The following is a 9,093-nucleotide window of genomic DNA, read 5'->3' as shown; positions in this document are numbered from 1 at the left end:
ATATATTATATTGCAATGACAAAATTAACCTTATCATAATAAATTTTATAATTTCAAAGTTATTGCTTGAGTCATATTTCTTATCTGTTCATGCGCCAACAGTGCTTGCATGATTTATTTATTTTTACTTAATTTTATATATTATAATATATATATATATATATATATATATATATATATATATAAATTAAATGCTTTTAAAAAATTTAAATAAATAGATATCAAACAATCAAACCAAATTCATTTGTCGACAATAATATCATGAGTAGGTCTCATGTGAGACCGTCTCACGGATCTTAATCCGTGAGACGGGTCAACCCTACCCATATTCACAATAAAAAGTAATACTCTTAGCATAAAAAGTAATACTTATTCATGGATGACCCAAATAAGAGATCCGTCTCACAAATATGACCCGTGAGACCGTCTCACACAAGTTTTTGCCTAATATCATATATAAAAAACCAAAGTATGGAATGTAGTATGACAATCTATGAAAAAGCACAAGTGAAGGATCGATGGAAGCACAAGTGAAATGAGAGAAGATATGGCTTAGGATTTTTATAAATTGAGGGCAATTCAGTCATTTGTAGTGTATTTTATCATTAAATTAAAATTATCACACCTAATAGAAGAGATATTTTATTCTTATATAAAGTTATTTATTCAAGATCATGGGCTTTCTAAAAAGATACCAAACGTGAGATAAGGAGAATTATTTATCAATTTCTCTCTTATCCCGCGTACCAAACTATGCCTGATATCTATTTCACAAGATTTTTAAGTCTTTCAGCTGGTTAACAACTAAGTGTACTTTCCTTGATCTGGACATGTGATCAAGCAAAACTTGCACAGTAAAATCTCCAATAAAAATAAATAAAAATTCAGGCTCGAAATAATCGCAAGTGCACGATGTCAAGTTATAGTAAAACGTATAAGAGTACGAGTATCGATCCCACAGAGATTGATTAGACAAATTTACTTTAAATTAAATTCTTTAATTAATTAAAACGACAATTGAATTACTTATTAACTAAATTAATACTAAAACAATAAATTGAAACAAACACATTAAAAATAATATAAACTAAAATAATAAATAAGCGAGTGTTAGGATCTCGGTTCACCTACCCGTCGTTAATTTAATTGATTAATATCGACACTGATTTACGCTTTTGACAGAATTTCCTAAGCAATTAACATACTCTCTCGAGCTATGCTAAACTAATTCTACACGAAAGAATAATAAAATCTCTTTTATTATTTACTAACGGTGAATTGCATGTCGATCTATGAAATCCCTTAGTTTTCGCTCTACTGGACTATGACTACCAACGTGTATCCAACTTCATATCTCTATGTAAATTGTAGATCCACGGATTATGCTACTTGTTCATATCGCAAGTTATTCTCTCGAACTCACCCACAATATTAGATATTATTAAAGTTAGCTAGGCTTTAACAATTCAATGTAAAATAATAGCACAATCAAGAATGAATCAAAAGTCGAGAATTAAATAATCAAACAACGGTTCGGGGTCGGATCCCCTAAATCCTAACTACAATAAAAGAGTAAAGAGAAAACGCTGTTGAATTCTTGTTCCGGTTCCGTTGAGCTATCGCCTGCTACAGTGCTCTCCCTTCCAAATCGCGGCCCCCCTTTTCTCGTGTATTAGGTTAGGTGGTTTTATAGAGTCCATAAAATTTGGAAACAAATCTTCTCGGATTTCGTCGCTCGCTAGGGCGGCCACTTTTGACCGCTGGGGCGAGTGGTTCTCGAATAAAAATCCTTGGCCGCGTCTTTGGTCTCGCTGGGGCGGTCACTTTTGACCGCCCTAGCGAGAGGTTCGCGCAAATACTCCTCGGCTGGATTAAAATGCTCGCTGGGGCGGTCACTTTTGACCGCCCTAGCGAGACCTCTTCGATGCTATGCAAATAAAATCCCATTTTTTGGTCCACTTCCTACAAAACAACCACAAAATACACGAGATCAGCCAAATGCTAAATAATGCTAAATGAATGCTAAATTAAACTAAAACAAACTAATATGATGCATGAATGCGACTCAAAACTAACACTAAAAACACGTAAAAACGAGTCCTATCAACATGCCAGTTGAACAACCTAGAACATGTCTAATTGCGATAAATGTTCAAGTAGATGTGGTGAAATGTGCGCATATAGAATTTTCGAATAGAATAACTGGTAGAGAAACAATATTTGTCATTGTAGAACATACGTATATATCATTATTAGATATAACCGATGACGCTATGACATTTTTTCGAATAAGATAACTGGTAAAGAAACAATAGATGTCATTGTATAATATACCGTTAAAAATTTTCAAATTATCCCAATAACATTCGATTTCGAATTAATTTGAAATTTAATCTCCTTTTAATGAAAAAATCCGAAAATATTTTTTTTAAGAAAATGACATCTTTATCTAAATAATATTTTTACATATGTTATTGAAAATTCAGATTAAATTTATGAATATTACTCATTCAACCACGATTTTCTTTCCACTTTTTGTTCATAATTCTATATTCGAATTTACGTGTGTGTGTGCGTGTTTTTTTTTTTTTTTTTTTTTGCAGAATTAAAAAAAATAAAACAAAAACCACATAATATCAAAAAATTTCTATATTTCGATAATCGCCATTTTGTTTCTTTTTTTGTTTATATATTCACATGAAACCCTTTCACGATTCGAATTTTATTGTTTGATCACAAAAATTAAATTTGCTTGCCTGGTTAGTTTCGTTTCTTTGTTCCTTTCGTCATGCTTAGTAGTTACTACAAATTCTTTGCTTTGATTGTCTGGTTTCTAACACTAAAAGTGAGGGAACGATGATAATAATAATAATAATAATAATAATAATAATAATAATAATAATAATAATAATAATAATAAAAAACTGAATTTGTAAATATTGGGGGAGAATGGACATACCTTTCCCTCCTTCCAATCTTCTTTACAAGGATTCTGAAGGATAAATTCCTAGGAATTTATCCTTCTCTTTCAATCACTTTTTTTTTAGATAAAATTTGTGTGAGACGGTCTCACGGGTCGTATTTTGTGAGACGTATATTTTATTTGGGTCATCCATGAAAAAATATTACTTTTTATGTTAAGATTATTACTTTTTATGGTAAATATCGGGTCGCACAGATAAAGATTTATGAGATATGTTAAGAATATTACTTTTTATTGTAAATATCGGTAATGTTGACCGGTAGCACAGACAGATAAAGATTTGTGAGACCGTCTCACAAAAGACTTATTTTTTTTAATATAAAAAAAAATTATATTTAAATCATAATCATAAACATTTATTATATATACTAATATCATCACTCGCAATGCGTGTGAATAATATAAATATAATATAATTAGTATAATAATATTATGTGTACATATAAATAATATATTATTAATTTTCAAATAATTAGTTTAGTTATCTCAGAAACTTTCGATTTCTAAATTGTTTTTTGGAGAGAGTCGATACCCAAAATTTTCGTTAATTTTTTTTTTTTTTCCAAATTATCTCAGTAAAATTTGATTATGAATTAGTTTGAAATTTAACCTTCCTTTAGCGAAAAAATCCGAAAACATTTTTTTAGAAAGCGTATGTCTCATGTGAGACCGTCTCACGGATCACAATCTGTGAGACGAGTCAACTCTATTCATATTCACAATAAAAAGTAATACTCTTAGCATAAAAAGTAATATTTTTTCATGGATTATCCAAATAAAAATTCGTCTCACATAATATGTGAGCCCATCTCACACAAGTTTTTGCCTTTTAGAAAATAGCTTCTTTTATAAATATTACTTTGTGTTATTGAAAAGTCGGTTAAATTTCTGACTATTGCTCATTCCACCATGATTTTCTTTTCAACTTTTTTTACATGATTCTTTACTCGAATTTACGTGTTTTTTTTGTTGTTGCACATATATAAAGAATTCAAAAGTAAAAAAAAAATAGAGAATATCAAGAATTTTCCAAATTTTGATAATCACCATTTTGTTTTAGTTTTAGAAATTGATAATAATTAAAAGATAATAGTTCAAGTTATTCAACTGATCCAGAAATATCATGTTCACAATCAAAATGAATAATCATATGATCATTCAAATGAGATGTATAGAGTCAAAATCAAAAATATATCTTGCTTTTAATGCATCCATCTATATAAATTCACACGAAACCCTTTCAAGATTCGAATTTGTTGTTTAATCACAAAAATGAAAAATCTCTGCCCTTTTGCTTGCATGGTGGGTTTTGTTTCTTTGTTCCTTTCGTTATCTTTAGTAGTTACTACAAATTCTTTGCTTTTATTGTGAGATTTTTCAGCTTTGCACTTGCTCTCAGATTCCCCATTTATTGTGGAGATTTGGCTACTTTTTCTTCATTTTGTCTTTGGTGTAGAATTATTTGTTTCAGCGCACATGCATTTTCGTGCGTTACTCTGATATTGGATTGGATCACGAAGATCTCTACCTCTTCGTTTTGAATTTAATTTTTATTTTTTCAATTTTTATTTGTTCATGTATTGAGGGGTAGAGAGAGGAGGTGTGGTTCCAATTGGGGGCAGGAATCTTGTGTCACACAAGTTTCAACCTAGTAGAAGGTGAGTTATCTCGACCCTTTTGATGATTTTTTGACTTGGTTTTTGCTTGTTTGTTTGTCTGTCTTTTTAAGCTGTGATTGTGGTTTGTTTGTGTTTTTGCATCTGAGTTTGTTTGAATCACATTTGAATTTGAAGGGTTTTTTTGGCCTGATGGGATTATTTAATTTTGTGGCTGAATATGAAATATGTTATTTCTGGCTGTAGAATACCTTGATTTCAGGAGTTGATTCAGTCTGCGCTCGTTTGGTTTTTTTATTCTTCATTTATTCTTGGCTTGGGAGGGGTTCTTTCGACTGCTTTACTGGTTATTATTCTTCTGGATGCTTGAAATTGGCTTCTTGAAGGATATTTTATAGTTTGGGATTGACGCATGGCTGGTATTGATATATCCAAATATGCACATAGCCCTGTCCACAAGGCTGTCATTTTGAAGGATTATGGCGGCCTTAGGAAAATTATAGATAGCCTTCCCCATCTTTGCGACTCGTCTGAGGTTTGTACTGAAGCACAATCACTTTCGGAGGAAGCTAAGGCTGATGCCATATCTGCGGCAATTGATCGACGCGATGTTCCTAATCGAGATACACCACTTCATTTAGCTGTCAAATTTGCTGATGAGACTGCAACCGAGATGCTTATGCTTGCTGGGTCAGACTGGAGCTTGCAAAATGAGCAAGGGTGGAGTGCGTTGCAGGAAGCTATATGTAATAGAGAAGAAGCAATTGCAAAGATCATAGTTAGACTATACCAGCCATTAGCTTGGGCCAAATGGTGCAGAAGGTTGCCTCGGTTGATTGGGACGATGAGAAGGATGAGAGATTTTTACATGGAGATTACATTTCATTTCGAAAGTTCAATCATCCCTTTCATTTCGAGAATTGCACCTTCTGACACTTACAAGATTTGGAAAAGGGGTGAAAATTTGAGGGCAGATATGACTTTGGCTGGTTTTGATGGTTTCAGAATCCAACGTTCTGATCAGAGTGTTCTCTTTCTTGGTAATGGTTCGGCGGATGGAAAAGTCCCACCTGGGGCACTTTGCATGATTACACACAAAGATAAGGAGATTATGAATGCTTTCGAAGGTGTTGGTGCTCCAGCTACCGAGGCAGAAGTGAAACATGAAGTGACTGCAATGTCTCAGACAAATATATTCAAGCCTGGGATTGATGTGACTCAAGTTGTTCTTATACCTCAAAAAACATGGAAGCAACAGGAGAAAACAGAAATGGTTGGTCCATGGAAAGCCAAGGTTTATGATATGCATGATGTGATGGTGAGCATTAAATCAAGGAGGGTCCAAGGTGCTATGGCCGATGATGAACTCTTTAGTTCTTCCAATGAAAATGAAAGTGAGAGTGAACTTGATGATATTTTGACAGAGAAAGAGAGAAAGCAGCTTGAGGCTGCTCTTAAAATGGGCTCAACAGATATAAACATTGAAAACGGTGACGGTATTATTGTGCACCATCATAGTTTATATGAGCAAAGGGATGTACCTATTGAGGACATTAATGGTTGTGGGAATAGAGAAACCAAGCAAGAAAAGAAGGGTTGGTTTAGTGGTTGGAGAAGACGGGAAAATAAACAAGAAATCGAAAGAAAAATTACTTCACCAAGAAATTCATTGTGTGTTGAAGAGAAAACTAGTCTTTTTGAGGAATCTACTTCTATTAGACAGAGTAAACCAGTCAGGCACTCTCTGGAGGTGGTAGTGAAGAGGGATGAGATTCAGAGAAGAAGAGAATCTAAAGCTCAGTCATCAACAGATTCTGAAAGTTTAAACGGTCGCAAGGATGGTACTCGTGAGAATGAGTATAAGAGAGGTTTGAGGCCTATTTTATGGCTTTCTCCAGATTTTCCATTAAAAACTGAAGAACTCCTTCCCTTGCTCGACATCTTAGCAAACAAAGTTAAGGCCGTACGTCGATTACGAGAGTTACTCACCACAAAACTTCCCATGGGGACTTTCCCTGTTAAGGTGTGCCCCTTATGCTTACAGCTTATACTAAGCTCGTTAAAATGATATAATAACGTGCATGCTTTATTTTATCTTATATATCATGTTTGATCCGTGTGAATAAAGTCCCTTCTTCAGTACACATGTTTACCAAATTTTTGGTTTATATGATTGATCCTTTTCGATAAATTACCTTTTCTAGTATTTCACGATTGAATGTGAATAAAATATATTTTAAATTTTAGTTGAGAATCTGTGATCATCAATCACAATCTGCACACACTACATGTACATTGGCAATGAAGGGCCCTGTATGATATACTTGTACTTAAAAATTCTTGTAGAAGTGTTTGTGTTATATATTTTTTATGACTCAGTCATGTGAAATTTGAGACTACGTAAAATGTATCATGAAACATATTATCATTTAAAACATGAGATATGACCATTTATTCCAGTGTCAGATTATTTTGAGCACATAAGAAATCTGTCGGATTCTCTACCTCAGGAATTTGGAATTGTAAGATTTTCAGTAATTCGTTATAAATCTGTGATATTGATATTGTGATACTAAATTCTCAGTTTGTAACTCTAGTAACCTGGCTCTTAGATGCTGAATACATCATGATGGCTCATAATAAGAACTATTCAAGTGGTGGAAATGAGAGAAGAACCTTCTTTGTATGAGTTATAAAATTCCTAGAATTTGAGTGGCAGGTAAATATTAGGAAGCGTAATTCAAAACCAAGACGCAGAAGTTGAATGCTTGCAAATTAATTACGTTTTACTGGATTAAAATGATGGAATGCTTCTTCCTTTTGAACAATTTTCTCGAGGTTGGTGCAGTGAGAATGGAGAAGTTTGTGAATGGGTTGTAATATGAGCTATGATATGCACTAAAATGTTAAAAAATAAAAAGTAATGTTTATTTGTATTTTTAACCATGAGTTGTTTTTAACAACATTGGTAGGAAAGACCACGAGATCAAGAATAACTATTTTAAATGTTTTGTGCTAAGATGTTGTGGTAAATTCTTACATCTTTTGGTGTTAGCATTATGAAATACGACGATGCGCGCATTGAATAAAATATATGTAAAGAATTCGGATATGATATATAACTTTTGAGATGAAATCTTGTGAATAGATGCATTGTCAAGTTTTCCATTTTTGAAGCTACTAATTTGTGAACTTTCACTTGCTGCCCGGGCCTTCATCTGCCCCATTGTTACTTTCGAATATGACTTAATGACAACATCAACTGTCGTAGATACTTTCCCCGATCCCTTTTGCACATGATGAAGACATGTTTTTCCTTGTTTCAGGTTGCCATTCCAATCGTCCCTACGATCAGGGTGATGGTTACATTCAAAAAATTCGAAGAACTACAACCTTTAGACGAGTTCTCGACTCCCCCTTCAAGTCCCACAGGCGATGACAGAGAAAGTCCCAATGTGATCAAATCCTCGACTTCCTCCTGGTTCCAATGGATAAAATCCCCATACCAACGTGCCGGCTCTTCTGTCGGTTGCTCCAGCAACATAATCGAAAATACTCAAGACCCCTTCGCGATTCCTTCCGACTACACATGGATTACTGCTGAAGCCAAGAAGAAGATTATGCAGGAAAATGTCAAATCCAAGAAGTCCAAAACCCAATAGTATTCATGATGTGTTGAAATGTCGATAAGTTGATTATGCTAACTTTCATTCTGAGGACTACATTATCGTGTTCGAAATCATTTATCGTTTCAATTGTGATTCCTTGTAACACATATTTCGTGGATTAAATATTGTATTTCCATGGTATTATTATTTCGTTGTAAGTTTGTATTCATTTGTTGTTGTGTCTGCATTATGTAATAACAGTAGTTATTGTCTCGACCATATCGTCTGTAGTTTATTTCTTCATCGTATGGATCGATCTGTAATATTCGTGATAGTCGAATACACTCGAATAACATCATTACTATTAGGTATAACTTTTGATTTTATCAAAAATATTTGATTCTACGACGGGTATAAAAGTTTAAAATCAGACGTTCGATTCTCATATACATAAGAACAGTGGTTGAGTTTAAGTGAAGCACCGGAGTCTATTATCTAGTATAACCATTTTTGTATTTCTCTGGTACGATGATCAAAAGATGACATATGAGCTTTGGTATGATCCAACAAATATTACCACTTGTTTCTTCTATGCTTTAGTTATTGTATGATCTAGTAAAATTGAACAACATATATTAATTCTCTTACATATTCGATGAACACAAGGGTCACTCTACTTGCAGTGCAGTGACAAAAACCATCTCAAACGGGAAAATACTCGAGTTTGATCTAGGTGATAGTGAAAAAAACCCCACCTCGTGTAATAAAAAAAAATATTCGAGTAAAATATCCAACGATCGATCAAATGATAGTTTTGATAGATAGATCACTTGATTTTTATACTCTGGAACATAAGTTAATGTGAATTTGATAGGAATTTTGAGGT

The 9,093-nt window shown here is 33.3% G+C and overlaps 1 protein-coding gene across 1 annotated transcript; it reads left to right on the top strand.

Annotated features, from left to right (window-relative positions):
* The first annotated feature begins 4,130 nt into the window (after positions 1 to 4,130).
* Positions 4,131 to 8,459, top strand: LOC140827815 (uncharacterized). The gene is made up of 3 exons (XM_073190662.1): positions 4,131 to 4,641; positions 4,846 to 6,622; positions 7,926 to 8,459. The coding sequence occupies exons 2-3, from the start codon at positions 5,012 to 5,014 to the stop codon at positions 8,259 to 8,261; spliced, it is 1,947 nt and encodes a 648-aa protein (XP_073046763.1). The 5' UTR covers positions 4,131 to 4,641; positions 4,846 to 5,011; the 3' UTR covers positions 8,262 to 8,459.
* The last annotated feature ends 634 nt before the right edge of the window (positions 8,460 to 9,093 follow it).

The sequence above is a fragment of the Primulina eburnea genome, chromosome 3 (genome assembly GCF_022965805.1).
Source record: "Primulina eburnea isolate SZY01 chromosome 3, ASM2296580v1, whole genome shotgun sequence".
Lineage (NCBI taxonomy): Eukaryota > Viridiplantae > Streptophyta > Magnoliopsida > Lamiales > Gesneriaceae > Primulina > Primulina eburnea.
Note: the sequence above shows the minus strand (reverse complement) of the source record. Positions and strands in the feature narration are given on the sequence as shown.